Raw genomic sequence first — 19,504 nt, 5'->3', positions numbered from 1 at the left:
AAGAGATTACCGGCCAGGGAAGGGGAAATATAAAGGAGGTCTAGAATGTGAAATCATCCCGGGACCAGTTCCTGCTTCTTTTTGGGATGACAAAAAGGGAAAAGATGTGGAGGGAAAAGGGAAGAGGTGAGGAGTGGTGCGTTTACATGCCAGGGGAGATCAGCTTGCCCTCCGCACGGCTGTTGGGGTGCCAGCCACCGGCGTAGGGGGCAGCGCCGAGCTCCTTCTGGTAGTCACGGATGCGGGCCTCCAGCTCGGGACGGAAGTGGCGGATCAGACCCTGGATGGGCCAGGCGAAGGCCTCACCCAGAGCGCAGATGGTGTGACCCTCGACCTGCTTGGTGAGCTCCTGGAGCATGTCGATCTCACGCTCGCGGGCGTTACCGGTCTCCATACGCTGCATCATCTGCATGGTCCACTTGCTGCCCTCACGGCAGGGAGTGCACTGACCACAGGACTCGTGCTTGTAGAAGGATGACAGACGGGAGATGGAGCGGACGATATCTGTGGACTTGTCCATGACGATAACGGCAGCTGTGCCGAGACCGGTCTGGGAGTCCTTGAGGGCGTCGAAATCCATGAGCTGGTTGTCGGCGACGGACTTGGGGATCACCGGGGTGGAAGAACCACCGGGGATGACGGCGAGCAGGTTGTCCCAGCCACCGCGGACACCTCCACAGTGCTTCTCGATCAGTTCGCGCAGGGAGATGGACATCTCCTCCTCAACTGTGACGGGGTTGTTGACGTGACCGGAGATACAGAACAGCTTGGTACCGGCGTTACGCTCACGACCGAAGGAAGAGAACCAGTTGGCACCACGGCGCATGATTGTGGGGGTGACGGCGACGGTCTCGACGTTGGTGACTGTGCTGGGGCAACCGAACAGACCGACCGCAGCGGGGAATGGAGGCTTGAGACGGGGCTTGCCAGCCTTGCCTTCGATGGACTCAATGAGGGAGGTCTCCTCACCACAGATGTAAGCGCCCATCCCGCGGTGAATATAGACGTCAAAGTCGTAACCGGTACCGCACGCGTTCTTGCCGATCAGGCCAGCCTCGTAGGCCTCGTTGATAGCCCGCTGAAGGACAGCGGCCTCGTGGTAGAACTCACCACGAATGTAAATGTAGGCGGCGTTGGCGTTCATGGCACGTCCCACAACCAAGCAACCCTCGATCAGCTTCTGGGGGTCCTTGCGCATGATCTCTCGGTCCTTGCAGGTACCAGGCTCACCCTCATCAGCGTTGACGACCAGGTAACGGGGGCGGGGGTCCTTGTCCCAATCCTTGAAGTTCATGAAAGACTGTCGAGTAGCGGGTTAGCCCGGTTGACCCCAAACACTCGCATTTCACCAAATCGCGGGCATGCCACTTACGTATTTCAATCCTGAGGGGAAACCAGCACCACCACGGCCACGGAGGCCAGATGCCTTGATCTCGGAGATGAGCTATGCGGACAATTAGCAATTGATATTCCCAGTCCGTCAATTGTGCGACAACCCACCCAATCATCACCCTTCAGAACCATATCCTTGGTGCGGTACCAGTCACCATACTTCATTGCTGACTTCAGATCCGCTCCATGGTGTCCGTACAAGTTGGTGAAGATCCGATCTTGATCCTGGAGTCCGCCATAGTGCTTCACGGGGGGTGCTTCCGATACGGTTGCGAAGGAGCGGGCGGCCGCTCCCTGGGCGCGGAGGGAGCGGGTCGAGAGGTGGGAAAGGGAGGAGGTGGAGGGAGCCGCCGCTCGAGATATCATGATGACGGCGGGAATTGACAATTCGTGGTGAGGGTCAAGGGTCGTGGAGGGAGAGGGAAGGGAGTCGTGGAGCTCACGGCAATTCCTGCGCTTGCTGAATGATCCGCCTTTACGCGGGATTTTATTGGTCAGTAGCCCCACACGTGATTTATGCTGAGTCAGTGGCTCGCGATTCGCTGATGACGGTATTGTAGCCTCACAAATAGGGCATCAATATGCCGTTTAAGGAATATACGCTAACCATTTCGGGGTATAAAACTAAGCCGGGCCTATAATGGCACTGCAATTGAAATCATTCAATCCCCCTAATTTGCTTATATAAAACAAAAACGCTAAGTTTGTATTCAGTGTCAATGTCAAAGCATTGGATATTTTCTCCATGGAGCCCTCAAACCGAGTGTACTGCTTCATGCATTGTTGTTGCCCTACTTTGGTCTCTCGGGTTTTGCCTCTTATATGCTCATTTTCAGGTGCTTTGAATTGTGATTGTTCAAAAACAATTAATTGAGAGTGTAAAAAGGCTGTATTCTATCAGATCTACTCCTCTTGGGGGATATAAAGAACAGGTTGCTTGTTCAAACGCAGAGGCCCATCCATCTTCAGAATCTGCAATGGCTCAAGCGGAAGCATGACCATTTCCGAGCTTGCTACTGTCCAAGACCACTGTATCCACTCCGGGCTCAGCCACCCGCTGTTCTCAGAAAGCCAATCGACACCATCCATATATGCGCACTGGCCTGGCTGTGCCGCACTGATATACTCCTGGAACAAGCGAAGCGTATCCCTGGACTTTTCAAGATCAGGGTGAACGTCGTTAACTGTATCCATAGCCAAAGGATAATTCTCAAGCAAGAACGCCAACCACCGAGTAACACGCGATGGTAATTTCGATCGTGCTTCGGGCGAATTGTAAGTTGCAACAAACAAGCAAATCAACGTGGCGAATAGATTTGTCGGGTCCACTGGCATAGTCGGAACTTCAGGGCCTGTGGTTTGCAAAATGCGGTTGAAGCATGACTGAGCTGGACTTTGCATCTCTGCTGGGAGGAGGTTGAACATCTCAACTAATCGGAACAACTCTCCATTCTTAGTGATAATAGATGGACGCTCGAGGATGCGTACGCGGATCCGTGAAATGACATCGTCTGGGAGAAGACCTGCTGGGATGCGAGCGTCATGCTCAGCTATCAAAGCCTTGGTATCTTCCCAGCTCGAGCCGCGTTCGTGAGCACGACCACGGGAGATGGTCCATAGTGCTATGATCAAGGCAGATTCGTCTATCGTGATGAGACTGTCTCGGTAGACCTTTGCATGGGTCTGGTTCAGTGTCTTTGGTTGCGAGGGGAGATCCTCTGCGCTGGCCTTTAGATTGATTGCGTGGGCCATCAGCTCGAAGCTCATCTGGGCCAGTGCCGCGTAGATACAATGGCCGTTTCCGTAGGCTGGAGTGATGCGAATAGAGGCCTCTGTGATTTCGAGCATCTTGCGTTCGCGTGGATTGGATTCCATGATTGTCAGGGCATTGAACAATGCCGGTGAGAATATAGAGTGTTCCATGGCTGTGTCCGGGCCCAGGAGAGGGTAGTTTGGATTGAAGATGTAATAGTGGTTTTCCGTGACTTTGGCCAATTCTGGGAACATCTCAATTTGCTGGGCCTTGGCCTTGCTGAGTGGGCTGTCGGGCTTCACGCCCAGTTGGACAATGCGGTAGTCGGTTGGGTTATTTGTGAGACAGAACCCATAGTTGATCAACACTTTTCGTAGTTAGTCCAATTGCAGACTCGAAGTATACAAGCAGAACACTCACATTGTTCATTATTGCGGGGACCATAGTTATTGGAAATTTCCTCGCCTGGTGCAACATCCTCAAGCACAAGAAGTCCAATATCTGCATCACCTGCCCGCCATTCAACCTTAGCCATCGGCCGATGGTTAGGTAAATCAATAAGCGGAAGCAAGACCGAGACACCATCATCGGGGAGATCATCAGGCTGAACAGCCCCAGACAAAACCTTCGCCGAGAAAGCTCTGGAGGTAATAATAGTCGAAGCCCAGAGATACAATTCCCTAACCAATTCAGCATACCACATTCCAACAATCCAAACCGTATGAAGACACTCACCAAGTAAACAACTCAACACCCTCAAACCCAATGTCCTCAAGCTCCTCAATGGCCCGATCATACTTCTCAACCCAAATCCGAATCCTCTCAGTAGCAGCCTCAGGAACACCAGTGCCAACAACCCAATCGACATCCTCCCCATCAAAGAAAAGCGGCGTACTCAACTGCCCAGGCTGAGGCAACGTACAAAGGTATGGGTACCAAAACCCCTCCTCGCCTCTCAAATACTGGCCCATAAGAAAGAACGCAGAAGTCTCCTCGGGGCCAACACTCTCCATCCAAGAACGCGAGAACTCAACACCATGATTGGGGAACGAGCCTCGCTGAGAACTGTAGTTCATTGCATTGAACCAGGACATCGACACATTGATCGGAGTGTTGATTACTCGTGTTTCCTTTGAAATTGGCGCTGGCCAGTCCTTTTTCACTTGTAGGTGGACGCCGCGCGAGGCGTCTGTGGCTATGCGCACGCTTTTGTCTACTTTGCCGCCATGTTGGGTGAACCAGTTTACTAGCTCTGTGTGGGCTTTTAGTGATGGGTCGACTGATCTGTGGCAGTTGGTTAGTGTGATTTTTATATTGAGGTTTGCGCAATGACGTAGCGGGTTGCAATACTTACTCGGAGGGGATCGCCATCTTTCCAGATTGGCGAGTGTATTGCAATGACTTGAAATAGATGATTGCCTGTTGCAGATGTGTTGCAGGTGGCTATTCAATGGAGATTATATTGAAGTGAGAAAAGAATTGATGCGGGATGGTGGGGCCCGCTTTTTTGTCCGACGTCGATTTGCATAGATTTCGTGGAGGTCAACTGCAGACAGGTATTGAGTATTCAGTGTCTGAGCAGATGGTAGTAAGGCTGTAATTGTGGTTGTTGCTTTGGCTATTAATTGTGCAAAGGGGTCTAGAATACAACCAAAAGAGACAATTATACTCAGTACTCACATCGGAACTATCATAACTCTACTCTACACGACACTCAACCAAAATCAAACAAAAACATCAATTCACACAACTATCGTACACAGACAACCACCACAACCCCCAGATCAAAAGCCATAGGCTCGTAAGCCTTTCCCAAGGAACAAAGGAAATACATGCAAAAGACGCAAAAGAAGACCAGATCAAAAATAAGAAAAAAGAAAAGAATTCTCCATGCGGAACAAACAAACTCAAGAATCGATGGGAAAAGTGTATATACAAACGCCATGCCACCAAGGCATCTGGATTGTCGAAGTCCCCGTAGCACAATATCGAGAATTAAATAAGAAGAGAAAGAGGCATCAACGCTCTACCTGGACATGCAGCGTAACATGCAATAGCATTGAAGACAAGGCCCACGACCACGCTAACCGATAACGTTAAAGCTGACGTTAATTCGAAGTCGAGGATTTCCGACCGGGGACTAGGATCTCCACTAGGCCATCGTCCTCGCCGTCACTGCTGTCGTTTTGCTCATCGTCGTAATGCGAGCTTACAGCCCTGGACCGGCGGAATCCACTGTACCTGCCTGGACCGGAGAGGTTGGAATATCCGAGAGATTCGTTGATGATAGCTTCGTCTTCGTCATCGGAGTCGATCATCCCCAGACTACTCGGTCCTACCATTTCGCCCATCTCATCGTCGTCATCGTCTTCGACTTCGAGTGGGACGCGGACTTGGCGTCTTACTGAGGCAGCGTGGCCGTCGCCTTCGTCCTCGGATGAATTGGTTGATAGGGAGTCTGGGGGGCTAAATCCTGAGTCTGGGAATGTCGGAGAGTGCTTGACGTTTGCTGAACCGAAGTCACTGTTTGGGAAGGCTGAGTTGCCGCCCTCGGCGTCATCGTCGATGCCGGCGATTACGAAGGGGTTTGTTGGCCAGTCTGATTCGTGGTCGTCATTCTCTTCGCCTCTGGATTCGTTGTCACCTTCTTGGTTTTCGGATTTTTCTTTCTGGGCTGCGAGGCGTGCTGCTAGTTGGCGACGAGCCCGGGATGGACCGAGGCTCAAGGGGGCTGGTGGTGGGGGTAGGATAGGAATAGGCTGGCTGGCTGAGTTTGATGACACCTAGTAAATCAGGTTAGCAAAGATACAAAACGCTTGATAGCCTGCGTGTGTTGACGGCAACTGAGTGATACCAGTACCGGTTCAGCATGGAAACAAGTAAACGGGGAGATATGATGCAGAGAAAATCGAAGACAAATGAATGGTGAACATTGTTGAAAAATTGACAAGATGCAGCTCGAAGATGATGTTGAGAATATGCGGGCTGGAGAACAGTCCCGTTCAGAAACACGAAAGTACAAAGTATAACCAAATAGGTAATATCAGAACAGGAGTACAGGAGGTCGACGTCCATCCAATGCATGAAGATTGTTGGTCAACCATGTAAATGTCTGATGGGTCGCCCCCTGTAGTTCCGTTCGATTTATGTAGGTTCCATGCTGAATTTCATCGACAAATGTCCGGACACGGGGTAAGGGAAGGTATGCACACGAGATCCGTTACGCATCGCGCATCGTCATATCGTTCGAGAAAGGGTTACCCACATTGTCAGTATCTTGATCGGCATTGCCGGCGTCTCTGTCGTCCTGGTCCTCCATTTCTTCATCTTCATCATCATCACTTGAGCTAGCAAAGCCACTCAATAGGGATGTGCCGCCACCACCAAATGCTCCACCGGACACGCTTCCGTGGTTGCTGAGGTCGAAGCTTTGGAAGGTTGAACCTCCAATCCCTCCATTCAAGCCTGCATCTGCCAGGGCAGAAGAGCTCGAGAAGCCTTGGTTCGAGCTGGTATTGTTCAGGCTGGTCTGGCGAGGCCCGACGGACATGTCGGGGCGGACACCGCCGAGAATGGCATTGTCACGCTCCCGGGTTTCGGAAAGAGTCTGTTCAACGTAGTCGATCCAGTCTGGGTTCAGCACGCTCTCCATGACAGATCGCGAAAGCAGCTCTGGTGGGTGTCGCTCGCTGAACTTGACAACCTCCTCTGCAACGAGGGTGAGGTGGCCCATATAACCAAGACGAATCTGCTTGGTGCGCTGGGTCTCGTCGCTGCGCTTCTGGCCTTCGATAATTGCGGTGGTGATGCGACCAGTGTCAAAGACATCAACGGCAAGAGCACGGTTGTAGCCGCGCTCCATGGGTCCATTGAAGACTTGTTGAATTACATCGTAGACAACATTGTGAAGGAAGTTGTTCCATGGGAAGCGGAAGAAAAATCCCTTAACTCAATTAGCACTGCGACATCGTCGTCAAAGATAAGAAATACTAACCAGAATTGTTGGGACAACCTTGTTCTCTACAAACATTATCTTCAAGTAATCACCAACGACAGGTTGACCGTCGGTATCAAGTTGGATGTATTGCTCAGCTGAGTCCTCGTCACCGCCGTCATTGGCAGTGCTTTGTGCTTGGACAGTTTCAGCGGCAGGAACTTCGGTTGACTCTGCGGGTTGTTCATTGGAGGAGAAGAGAGGAGGCGGCACGTCTTCAGGGCGCGAGGCCTCGGCCTCGGGCCGCTTGTTATCGCTTGCAGATATTTCCTGTTCACCTTGAGGCTCATTGTCGAGCTTGATGCTATCGACCTGGTCAGGAAGACCAATGGAGGGTGATGATGGGTCGGTAGATTCGCTCGAGGTCTGCGGCTCATCCGTTGTCTTTCCTTCGGAGGACTCCTTTTCTGTCTTGGGTTCCTCAGTGCTAGTCACTTTTTCGACTGTTTCTTTGGGCTCCGAGACCGCGTCGACGGTGTTATCGGCAGGCTTCTCGTCTACCAGAACATCGGATGCACCGACATCTTCGAAGCCTTCCTCTTCACCCGCATTGGGTGCCTCTGTAATCTTGATGTCCTCTGGAGATCCAGACTCAAAGGCAGATGCGTTTGTGAAATCGGCCGTGGTATCATTATAATCAACAGCAGAATGCTCATCGTGGTGAGGATCAAAGACTCCCTCGCGAATCAACCTCTCGCGCTCATCGTCTCTTTGCCGGATGTACTCATCACTGCCGGGCTCATTCAAAAGACCCATGTTACTGCAGTGGAGCAACTCCGCCATCAACTCGCACGTCTTGAATCGATCAAACCCAAGAGGTTCAATCTTGGCACCCCATGCAGAGCTCAATTTGCCGCGGTCAACGGTCTTGAGCTTCGTGCCATCGTGAATTGTGTATGTGGAGCTCTGGATGAGAGCCATGAATTGGGGGATGTGTTGAGCAAAGAGGCGCAGCAATGTTCCCAGGTAGATGGGGTCATAAGTGGTGAGCATGGCATCGGGTCCGCCAAGGCTCTCAGGGTCGTAATCAGAGTTGTTCTTGCGGATCACCTCAATAACAATACCAACACCCACAGTCAACGGGTTTCCACCCTTGAGCATTGCATCAATCAGCTGTTGCACGCATTGTGCCGAGACAAGTTGGCGCGTTAAGCTATTGGGACCAATACATGACTGGTCATTCGGGCTTGCGTTCGCTGAGATGGTGATGATTGCTTTGAGGAAGTCGCCCGCAGAGGTTTGCACAGAGGCCGGACGTTCAGGTGACAGGAATGAGAGAAGAGTAGGAATGAGATCCTGGGACTTGAGCCAGTCGACGGTTCCCTGGCCACCCTCAGCCTTTTCCAGACTGATGATCTTCAGGAGAAGATCCATGACCATCGGGTTATCAACGTGCTGCAACAGTGCGGGAACAATTCCATCAAGTGACTTGAGGAACTCGAGCATCTCCTCGGTCTTTTTATCAAGCAGGGTCTCGTTTACTTTCGTGAAATAACTTGCCTGTAGAGAATCAAGAGGCGGGGTTCGTCGCAGGAAGCCCCAGAAGTCTCGCAAATACCCAGGGTTGGCCATTATTGATTCGAGAATGGACCATGTCTCTGATGAGAGAACCTCACAAGCAATGTAGGCATGCTTCAAGCGATTCTTCTCAACCTTGTCCAGATCCTCTTGATCAAGAACACCCTTCAACGGATCCGACACCTTCTCCTCTTTCTCGGCATCAGTCTCCTCCGTCGCATCGACATCCTTCTTGGAAGCATCTTTCGCGTTGGAATCGTCTTCGTCGTCTTCGTCATCATTCACAAGACTGGGCGCGGTCACATAGTCCATAAGGCGTTTCAAGACATGATCCTCGCGCAGGTATTCTATGAGTTTTGTATTAAGCTGTTTCAGTTCTTGAATGATCTCCGGCTCATCCAGGAGATCCTCGAGCGTGACATCGGGCTTGTCGAGCAGGGTATCGATGGTGGAGATACTCGCATATCCCCCAAAGCGCCAAAACATGATGGAGTATATCGCCGAGGACAATGATTCATGGAATGATTTCGTTTCGTTTCGTTCGTCTCCGAGGTGTCGTAACGGAGCGATCTATGGTACAAGGGGCTGACGGACGGCGTTCTCAGGAGTTGCGCGACAGGGCGATACACCGGTAAGCGTGGTGTCCACACACAGAGGCCAGGTCGCGCAGGTCGAGTGGGGTATGTCGGGGGCCGTCACCTAGAAGGGACTAGCAATGGAAGTTGCGAAAGGAAAGGAGATTGAGGCGATCTAGCGCTGTGTGAGGGAGAGAGATCAGCGATCGGGTTCAGATGCCTGCATCACCTGCATCACCTGCAATCCCGATGAGGTGTACCCCGGTGAGGCTGGACCTCACGGGATGGCTGCGACGATATCGGAATGCGAGGGACTAGACCAGGGAATTGCAAGGCGCTGGGTCTAGAGCCAGCACCCTTGATAGTTCATACCTACCTTCAACCTTGAGCAATGAGGGAGTGACGAAGAAAGAGAGAAATTGAGACCTCCCTGTGGGTTTGAGGGGGGACGGGAAATAGGAAGAAATGGCGATAGTAGTTGGAGAGTCAAAATGAGTAGACTCAAAATAGGCTGGACTGGCGACTCAACACCTGTCCATGGGAAGTGAGGAGGAGGAAAGAGGTGAAGCTGTGATCGATTACTGATCCCCGAGGGCGGAACACACACAGTGCGGGACCACGAACTAACTTGATATGACTATAAGTAATCTCCAACATGGTCTATACGTACTTTGTCTACTGTAGAGCTGACATCTAACTTTGTCTCTGATTCTATGACTTACTCTGTGACATTACATTTTGATCTCGGGGTCTGCAGGACTGCATCATGGCAGTGGGTACTAGGTACAGCCCCTCCCCGCCAGAGTTGTGTGCTGAAGAAAGTACCCAATACCTGCCGGGTCTTGTCCCACGTTGATCTTACGCTGTAAATTCAGCTGACGAAGAGAAATCATCTGACGTTGGTCAGTTGTTGAAGCCTGAAGCTGAAACATCACGTGTAATGCCTTGGGCCTTAGGCCCCCACTGACGTTGCTCCGCATTAAACACATACATAACGTTATACACTGCACTCATCATTAAGCTATTGTTCCCCGTTTGGCTCAGCATTCGGGTACTGTACCCTCTTGGCCCACCGATCGCGATCCCAAGCTTTGGCCACACTTCTGCATCCAACCCGCACCCTCCAATCCCAACATCTACAATCCCCAAGCCACCATGAATCGACTGTTCGGCACAAAGAGTACGGCCCCCAAGCCGTCTCTAGAAGGCGCCATCTCCAATGTACGAAGACATCCCCCATTCCCCAATCCAAGCCACACCCCTCCTTCCAACCCCCACTAACAACACAACCAGGTCGACACCCGAGTATCAAGCATAGACGTGAAACTAGCAGCATTAAACTCGGAACTACAAACCTACCAATCGAAGATCGCCAAGATGCGCGACGGACCTGGCAAAAACGCGCTACGCCAGAAAGCCCTGAAAGTCCTCCAACGCCGCAAACAATACGAATCTCAGCGCGACCAGCTCTCCCAACAAAGCTGGAACATGGAGCAGGCAGGCATGATGCAGGATAATCTTAAGAACGTCATGACGACTGTGGACGCAATGAAGACTACGACGAAGGAATTGAAAAAGCAGTATGGCAAAGTCGATATCGATAAGATCGAGCAGATGCAGGATGAGATGGCTGATCTGATGGAGGTTGGGAATGAGATTAACGAGAGTATCTCACGTTCCTATGATGTTCCTGAGGATGTTGATGAGGCTGAGTTGGATGCTGAGCTTGAGGCCCTTGGTGAGGAGTCTATGTTTGAGAGTGGGATGGGTGAGAGTGCTATGCCTAGTTTCTTGCAGGATGAGGTTGCGCCGCCGACGTTCATCGATGAGCCCCCTGAGCAGACTAAGGTCAAGGAGGCTGCTGGGGGGCTTGGGTAGTTGTTTACAGCGTGCAGCGTGCTTTTACGTCTATCTGGATTCTGGCAGTGGAGTTTATTGGGTGGTTCTTTAGCTTGCACTATGTGATCACTATTATTCAAGCGCCCATATGAACTATATTGAATTGTTGGACTGGAGTTTTGGTTTAGTAAGGCAGAGGATTCACAGTCTGGCTTAGAATGATGGAACATTCATCCTGATTAAGATGCCTTGCCCATGCCCAGTAGAACCAGCAGGGCCACGTTCATCACAACGATGATAACCCACACAATGACCGAAATGACCGAAGTAACAAGATTGTTCCGCATGGGAACTTCAGCTACATAAACTTCACCTTCTGTTTCACTTGGTTCTTCGGTCTTAACAGTCATGTAGCGATTGAGACAGGTGAACCAGATCAAGGGAGCAGAAACAAATGGCAGGATTACACTCAGAACAACCTGGCTCGCAGTCAGAGTCTTGTTCAGACCGTCCTTTCCAACAGCCCCAGCAATGATAATACTGGGAATGATACTGATAGAGCGAGTGATGAGCCTTCGAAGCCAAGGTCGAATAGTCCAGTTGAGCATTCCCTCGCTGACCATTTGTCCAGCAATCGTGCAAACGATTCCAGCTGAAATACCCGACAACAGCAAAGCCAAAGCAAAGACTAATCCGGCGGCTGGTGCGATTGACGAAGAGAGTAGTTTGTGAATACCGAAGAGGTCGGCATCGGCACCGCCAGGGACTTGGTATAGAGCAGCTCCCGCAACAATGAGAATGGCGCTGTTGACGAACAGTGCAAAAGTGAAAAGTGAAAGAGCGAGCTCAATGATCGAGTATTTCATACAACCCCGGATGGCATGAATCGAAGGACGGTACTCAACTTCGCCGCCAGTGCTGCCCAGTGGAACTGTAGCCTCCACGTAACCGGCTGTGACGTCGAAGTCTTTCAGACGAGATTGGACCACTCCACTTCCCAGGAAAAGGGAGTGTGGCATCACGGTGGCGCCAAGGATTCCACAACTCTGGTAGAGACTAGACATATGTTAGTGGTGGCCTTCGTAAGACAAAGAAGTGATGCGTACCCTTCTGATTGAACGATGGCCGAGGAAGGTAGATAACCCCGGAAGACTTCACCGACAGACTGATCCTGAACGAGAGAAAGTTGAATGCAGAAGCAAACAACAACACCTAAGACCAACGCCATGACGAAGAACTCGAACAATCGTAGGCCCCACATCGCCCCATTGGGACGATAAAAGATGAGAATAAAAAGAACATCAACCAAGGTGATGGCACATCCAGCCACCAAGGGTATATTCAAAAGCAAATTTAAGGCAATCGCCGATCCAACAACCTCAGCAATATCAGTAGCAACAATGGCCGCCTCGGACAGCATGTAAAGAATAATCACCATCCATCTGGGCAGGTGAGCTCGACAGTTCTCGGCCAAGTTGAGGCCAGTCACAGAGCCCAGCTTGATGCACAGGGACTGAAGCAGAATAGCAAAAAGGTTGGAAACAAGGACGATAAACAGCAAAGCATACTTGAAATCTGCACCAGCAGCGACATCAGTGGCGTAATTCCCCGGGTCGATATAAGCAACAGCAATGAGGAAACCAGGCCCAATGAAACGGCCGAACTTGACCAAGCTGCGGGCACAGTTCAAAGACGAATCTTTGAAATAATTTAAGAAAGGACGGCGAGGTGATCCGCTGGTCCTCAGGGGTGAATCACCTCCCGAGAGAGCAGTGGTCACTTCGCCACTGGGGACCTTTTCTTTTTCGGGATCCCGACCGTGCACACTGTGCGGTCTCTCATCAATGGATAACGTATCCTCCCCTGCTGCATTGGCAGAGTTGGCATGTCTGCGATGAACCCGGGAATTGGCTAGACCATTGAAGTCATTCCGAGTTGTGGTGTCTGGACTGAATGGCGGTGGGCTCTGATTCCAGCTTGGATTCTGCAGCGTATCGTCTGTCCGCGAGGGGCAATTCATGCTGGATGGGGATGAAGATGAAGATGAAGATGAAGATCAAGATCTGAGGGACAAGAAGCTTGTTTTCTGGCTTTGATCGGGTGACGGCCGGTTCATCGGAGCCACACGAGAATCCGCGTTAACCTTGTTGGGGAACCCCGAATGCGCCCGGTGTCGTTCCCGTCTGGGTCTATACAGGCACTGTGCATGCATGGACATGTAGTTCACGTTAATGTGATAGCGTTAGTATAATTTGATGAGCATTGCAATAGCGATGTTCACTTATCTTCGCCTTGAACTTGTTTGTCCTGATGCCGGAAGAGCGAAGAGCGCAAACGGCTCAAGTGTGGATCGGCGAATTCCACGATTCACCGACACAGGAGTCCGGTAAAGACCCGGACATGTACAGTGTGCATGATAGAAGATCTGGAACTGAGGGGTTTCCCGGCATTGTTTATGTACATGCATGGAGTAGGGGTGTGTTGGCCGAGTCATCCACCGGGAAACAGGAAAGGCGAGTTGTACTTGGTCTTGTGACCATTATGTGCTCACTTGATTGAATAACCAGTGGGGTATTTAGACTCAAAAAGAGGAACTATAGCGTATATGTGCATAGTAACTACTAACGCAATGTGGTTTTATAATGTGCTGCATGGTATAGTTTGTATATGTTCCCTCATAGAGTACTCAGTATATATAATGCCGCATTCGGCCAAACACAAACATCTCAACCACCTGCAAGGATTATATGCAACTAAGCATGATACAGTCAATTATCGTCTACTCCCATATTGACATGCAAATGCAAGATGACATGGAATATGACATGGCCAAATCCGCGTTCACCGCCGACGCGTTGCCCCTCGCAACCTGCCTATCCGCACGTTGTTTACTCCAACCCCAGTGATCGGCTTGGCCTAGTTCGAGGACCATCTTGATGGTCGATGACGGAACTCTTCATATCCCCCACAGGCCCCTGCTTTTATTCCACTTTGTGTTTTCTTTTTTTCTCCCGCGTTGCCCTTTCTTGCGTGTGTTTCCCATCCCGTGAGTCCTGCAACTACCCGTCTGGCCGTCTGGTTTCTTTGCTAACTTCTGCAGTTGCTGGTCAAAGAGGATAGCAATGGCTGCCAGTGCCTCCGGTCCCCAGATCTTCGATGATGCGAACCGATCACCCGGCAAGACATCCATGTTCCGGGCCATAATGTCGCCCAAAACCCATAAACGAAACCAATCAGCCGATGATGCCGTTGCCCCGCGACCTCTGCAGCGAAGCAAGCCATCCGAGAACACTTATCCTTTTGGTGACGAGCCGACTCTGCATGGCGGCTGCCACCCGTTGAGTGAGATCATCCCAAACCGAGATGCGGGGGATAACGGAGTACCTGTTCCAAAGGTGGACAAGATGCCCAAAGGGCCCATGCATAAGAAGACCAAGAGTGCCGTCTCTCTGAAGTCGTTGAGAAGCTACATGGAGCGGAAGGATGGCAAACCAGAGGAGCCAACTGGTGAAGGAGAGGGGCTGTCTCCCAAGAAGGCTAAATCATCAACCAGTCTCTCAGCCATTCTCAAGCGATCCCAACGTGGGCGCAAGGGCGATGGATCTAAGCAGTCTCGCGACAAGGAGAACCGCAGCCCAACCGACCTTATCGATAATATGCCGTCCCCAATGTGGGGTGGGGATGGGCCGCAAGACTCAGCATCCGTCCATAGAGAGCCCGGTCGACTGAGGCCAACCTCGACCACCGACACCCAACGGACTGTGGCCGAGGAGGTCTCCCTCTACACACCGAAAGGGTACGGTCCGTCGCAGCAACGGAACTTCTATGACTACCATCAACCATCTATCGCGAAAGGCAGCGACGCGAAGCCTCGCCCGAAGTCAGATATTCTCACCGGCAATCGGAAAGTGAAGGACCTCTTTGGTCTGCAGCGCGCAACATCGAGGGAAAACGAGCCTGCTGCGCAATATGATAACGTTTCCACCAAGAGTCGAGGACCTCCAAGTCCTCGGAAAGCAGCTTCCCCGACTAAAGAGGAGCCCAAGCGGTTGTCTCGCGTGCAGGCAGCTATCTCCGCATTCAACGCGAAGGAGCGGGATGCTGATGTGCATCAGCACCTGAACTCGAAGGACCTCGAGAGTGAATTCGAAAAGTTGCTGGTAAGTCTATGTCATGCAAAAGTGTACTATGATGGTCGCGCTAACACATAACCAGGATGCGAGAAACATTCCCCATAACATGCGAGACAAGATGCGCTCACTTGACACCAACATCAAGGCGGACTTTATTCAGAAAGATCGAACGGAGAACACTCCTCTCAGCGCCGGAACCGGTGACAGTCGTCGCGGCCGTGGAAAGGAGTCACAGGATGGCCCAACTCAAGACCGGAAGGGCTCGCGCTCACGGTCTAGAAGCCGTGGCTTCACGCTGACCAAAGGTCCATCTTCGCCTGGTAAGAAACTACGACGCGATAGTGAAGCTTCGAACCGTCGCCCGAAATCGGTAGATCTGTCCCAGCCTGTTGGTGTTTACACAACACTCTCAGCTGCGGCCTCCACTGCATCCCTTTCGGAGGCAGCTGCTGTTGATACTGCGGCTGATCCCTCTGACTTTGTGCACTATCTACGAGAGATCCAGAAACCGGAGATGGTTGAAGTTGGCAAGGTGCATAAATTGCGCCTTCTTCTTCGTAACGAGACCGTCAACTGGGTTAATGGCTTCATCATCGAAGGAGGCATGGATGAGATCGTGCAGCTCCTCTACCGCATTATGAACATGACCTGGAGGTGCGTATTCTTATGGCTGTCTTATTAAACTTGCCACTAACACTGTCACAGAGAGGACCACGAGGATACACTTCTGCACGAGGCATTGCTTTGTTTGAAGGCTCTTTGCACCACATCTGTCGCACTGGCTCATCTTTCTTCGATTGAAGATGAACTGTTCCCGGCCTTGCTGAAGATGGTATTTGACGAGGAAAAGAAGGGACCTAGCGAGTTCACCACTCGAGGTATTATCGCCAATCTCCTGTTCACCCAGCTATCTACCGCCCCTGCTGGTGAAATGGCAGTCAAGCGCACCAGGCAGATCCTCGGCTACCTGCAGGACCCTGCGCCACCAGAAGACAACCAGCCGCTCTCTTTCATCGCTAATATCTACCAATCGCGGCCATACCGTGTGTGGTGCAAGGAAGTCACCAACGTTACCAAGGAGGTATTCTGGATCTTCCTTCACCATCTGAATGTCGTTCAACTTCCCAAGACTGAGGACGTTTTCGGTGAAAAATCACCAGAAGATACTCGCCCTTATGTTGAACGTCACTTCCCACCCCCTCGTCCTCCAGTCCCAGCTGCTCCATATGTTGGTGGAGTGGAGTGGGATGCAACCAACTACCTCGCCGCACACCTCGATCTTGTGAATGGCCTGATTGCCTCGCTTCCCACCCCAGACGAGCGTAACCAACTCCGCGCTGAGCTCCGCTCCTCCGGCTTCGAGAAAGTCATGGGTGGCAGCCTGCGCACCTGCAAGGAGAAGTTCTACTCCTCCGTACACGACTGCCTGCGCACATGGGTTGCCGCCGCCGCAGATGATGGATGGCCCTACACCTTCGTGCGCGAAGGCCCGCCTCGGGCAGGCGAACCCGGCTCCCCAACCAAATCTCCAAAGAAGTCAGCCCCAGGAAGCCCAAGGAAGGGCCTAGTCGACGAACGACCACCCAAGCTCGAGCTAGCCCTGGACTTCTCTGACAACCGTCCAGCTCCAGGCCCGTCAACTCCGTCAAGCGACCTGCGCAGCTGGCTCTAAGAAACCGGGTGCGCAACCCCCGGTTTCCCATTTTAACGAATTTCCATTCCTCTTTGTCATTATTTCCTAACCCTTTTCTTTGCCTTTACACGTTATCATGACCCGGCGTTCGGGCAGCTCCTGCCCCCTCTCATCTTATCTTACCTTGCTGGCTTCTGTTTATCTTGATCTTCCTGACTTTCGGAGTTGTGCGTTATGTGTCTTTCACGGCCTGTTGCTTCGATGTTGCTTCGATAGGCGTTTCTGGCATTCTTGGTGTTATTGGTCTCTTGTTACTGCATTTCCTTTTTTGTTATTTTTTTTTTTTTTGCTTGTCCAGAGAAGTCCTGCGGACATGATGTAAAGAAGCCTCATATTGGCACAGGCGAGGGGGGAGAATGGAGCAAGATTTTGGGCAGGCGAAGCCAGATGGGATCTGTATGATTTCTATTCCTGTTTGGTTGCCCTGCTTCTTGCTCTGTTCTCTCTCCATGGGTACAGCGACGCCTGTTCATCCGACTGGATTTCCTCATGACAAAACGACAGATATGAGAATTGAATGAATAGTCACTGCTTTTTCTTTACTTTTACTTTTTCCGTCAGCTTGGTAGGTAGCGTAGGTGCCTGTTGCTTGAATCTAGTTGCATTTCTCTCTACTTCTTTGACTGTCATATACTGTCCATTTACTCCCTCGTGAAACACCTCAAGGGTACCGTACTAACATACAAGTTGGGAATCTATCTCCATATTATACAAATATTGCCAATGCCAGAGATCAATATACAAGGACGCTGTCAACCTCACTCCACCTTACCTCACTTCACATGCAACAAGATGGCCACTTCACTCATTCCGTTCCCTCTTAGGCTCCGGAGCCGGCGGCGCAGAGAAAATAGCCTTAAGCCCGTCGAAGAAAGCCTCTCGAATCTGTAACAAGCATTAGCATTATTGTACATGGTTTGTATATGTGAAGTACATACCCCATGGAAAGGCGTATTCTCAGTTTGCCATTCCATAAATAGAACAGCATAGATGAGAACGACTATCGATTGAACAACACATTAGCCTGTATGCTTCCCATCAAACCTCATATCTCAAATCTCATATCTCATAACCCCAATGCTCAAGAGCAAAAAGCGATACTCACATCCAATAACAACCCACTGTCCCAGAGTAACAGCCTTCATAAACTTAGGACGGGCATACTTGAGCGCCGCACGCCGACGGTACTTGCGCTCGAGGCGGAATTGGTGTTTCGGGGAGAGCTTGGACATGTCTGGTGGCCATTGGCGCTTTGGTTGGTAAGGGCTGTAGTAGATGTCGTCGAAGGAGGGGGGTGCGGTGTTTGTTGGTTTTGTTGTTGACATTCGGAAGGGGGATTCTTGCGTTGAGAGGGTTGGTTTGAAGGGTGTTGGTGATGTTGTTGTGAAGGTGCGCTGCGTTGGGGGTTGGAGGGTTGTGGTCTGGGATTTGGTTAGTGCTGTTTTTATTGGAGGAGTTTGTGTGTTGCGTATTGTAGAGGCTAAGAATAAGGGTTTTGGGGTTTGGGTGAGGGTGGTTTGGGTGACTTGGGGTCTCGTACGAGGTGCCATGGTGCGCGGCTGGTTGGAAATTTTGAGGCGGATGCGATTGCGCTCGATGGGATGCAGCGCACCGAAGAGGTGGCTGTTAATGCTTGTCGGAACATGAGGAGGGTTACGGTGGAGAGAGACCCTGTTTTCTGTAGGTTGGTGGCGTGAAGTTGGAGGCCGCGCGGAGAATAATTTGATCGGCTTCTCCGCCTATCTCCATCTACGCTTTACACTTCCACTTCGTGACACGTTTGAGCTATGCTATTATGCTATCTAGATCTCTTTACCATAATCTCCAATCGAGACCAAGCGGCTTCAACATCATCTGGAATATCAACATGAGGAATAAATCCTCGTCCCTGGGGCCCGTAGCCGTCTTTATCATCCCTCAATCTGGGAATTTCCCCCATAATCAACTCCAAGAATCGATCTTTGGACCATTGTTCACAGGTTGTCGAGACAGGGCATAATTCTAGAGTACCGTCCTGAGATAATTGCATGCGCGGCACAAAGACCGGACAGCTAGTAATCGAAGTCGGGGACTGCACATCTTCGTATGTCTTTTGGAACGAAGCTTTAGTCCTGAGCATCATCGTCGGATCTTGAATGACAATACACGTCCTCGGAGCTTGGAGGCCCGCTTCATCAAGGACCTTGTGACAGAAAGATGCATTTTGTCCGCAGTTTGTCGAGTTGGGCTCTAGAAGGATGCGACATCCCTCTTTGGTGATGAGAGATCGGTCGTAGAACACGTCCAAGATTCTTTCTAGGACTTTTGCTTCTGGGAGATTTTGGATTTCATCGGCAATGCGAGAAAATGTAGGATGGGCTTTCACAGCATCATAGAGCAGCTTGGTTGAGTGGCCGATTCCACCGCAGAGCACCAGGGCTTTGGTGAGAGATGGTTGTTGCTGCAGAGTGCTGAAGAGGACTTCGGCACTGTGGAGGACTGCTGATGCGCAGATCACGATGCAGTCGGCCGGCAAGAGATCTTGCTGGTTGTCACTGAGGAACTCAGAGATGAGATTGATGTCTGCGACCGTAGACATTGTGAAGTGATACTTGTCACTTGAGATGG

The 19,504-nt window shown here is 51.1% G+C and overlaps 7 protein-coding genes across 7 annotated transcripts; 2 read left to right on the top strand and 5 right to left on the bottom strand.

Moving 5' to 3' along the window:
- Positions 1–142: 142 nt before the first annotated feature.
- N7508_007738 (NADH-ubiquinone oxidoreductase subunit) lies at positions 143–4,516 on the bottom strand (the record flags this gene model as incomplete). The annotated part of the gene is made up of 7 exons (XM_058465802.1): positions 143–1,300; positions 1,373–1,444; positions 1,501–1,934; positions 2,340–3,512; positions 3,566–3,825; positions 3,881–4,429; positions 4,500–4,516. The coding sequence occupies 7 exons, from the start codon at positions 4,514–4,516 to the stop codon at positions 143–145; spliced, it is 3,663 nt and encodes a 1,220-aa protein (XP_058317130.1).
- Positions 4,517–5,253: 737 nt separating this feature from the next.
- Positions 5,254–9,143, bottom strand: N7508_007737 (SAPS family protein; the record flags this gene model as incomplete). The annotated part of the gene is made up of 3 exons (XM_058465801.1): positions 5,254–5,928; positions 6,411–7,088; positions 7,140–9,143. 3 exons carry the CDS (start codon positions 9,141–9,143, stop codon positions 5,254–5,256), a joined length of 3,357 nt encoding a protein of 1,118 aa, XP_058317129.1.
- A 1,244-nt stretch (positions 9,144–10,387) lies between these two features.
- Positions 10,388–11,110, top strand: N7508_007736 (putative SNF7 family protein (Cta1); the record flags this gene model as incomplete). The annotated part of the gene is made up of 2 exons (XM_058465800.1): positions 10,388–10,453; positions 10,526–11,110. The coding sequence occupies 2 exons, from the start codon at positions 10,388–10,390 to the stop codon at positions 11,108–11,110; spliced, it is 651 nt and encodes a 216-aa protein (XP_058317128.1).
- A 200-nt stretch (positions 11,111–11,310) lies between these two features.
- N7508_007735 (NRAMP family metal ion transporter) lies at positions 11,311–13,091 on the bottom strand (the record flags this gene model as incomplete). Its single annotated transcript, XM_058465799.1, has 2 exons — positions 11,311–12,127; positions 12,178–13,091. 2 exons carry the CDS (start codon positions 13,089–13,091, stop codon positions 11,311–11,313), a joined length of 1,731 nt encoding a protein of 576 aa, XP_058317127.1.
- Positions 13,092–14,193: 1,102 nt separating this feature from the next.
- On the top strand, positions 14,194–16,876 carry N7508_007734 (uncharacterized protein; the record flags this gene model as incomplete). Its single annotated transcript, XM_058465798.1, has 3 exons — positions 14,194–15,231; positions 15,287–15,858; positions 15,910–16,876. The coding sequence occupies 3 exons, from the start codon at positions 14,194–14,196 to the stop codon at positions 16,874–16,876; spliced, it is 2,577 nt and encodes an 858-aa protein (XP_058317126.1).
- An 822-nt stretch (positions 16,877–17,698) lies between these two features.
- On the bottom strand, positions 17,699–18,447 carry N7508_007733 (uncharacterized protein; the record flags this gene model as incomplete). Its single annotated transcript, XM_058465797.1, has 3 exons — positions 17,699–17,782; positions 17,836–17,897; positions 18,003–18,447. 3 exons carry the CDS (start codon positions 18,445–18,447, stop codon positions 17,699–17,701), a joined length of 591 nt encoding a protein of 196 aa, XP_058317125.1.
- Positions 18,448–18,695: 248 nt separating this feature from the next.
- Positions 18,696–19,475, bottom strand: N7508_007732 (YdcF family protein; the record flags this gene model as incomplete). Its single annotated transcript, XM_058465796.1, has 1 exon — positions 18,696–19,475. One exon carries the CDS (start codon positions 19,473–19,475, stop codon positions 18,696–18,698), a length of 780 nt encoding a protein of 259 aa, XP_058317124.1.
- Positions 19,476–19,504: the final 29 nt, after the last annotated feature.

Source organism: Penicillium antarcticum (assembly GCF_028974205.1).
Source record: "Penicillium antarcticum strain IBT 31339 chromosome Unknown utg000008l_segment0_segment0, whole genome shotgun sequence".
Lineage (NCBI taxonomy): Eukaryota > Fungi > Ascomycota > Eurotiomycetes > Eurotiales > Aspergillaceae > Penicillium > Penicillium antarcticum.
The sequence above is the reverse complement of the archived record's forward strand: the minus strand, read 5'-3'. Positions and strand labels throughout refer to the sequence as shown.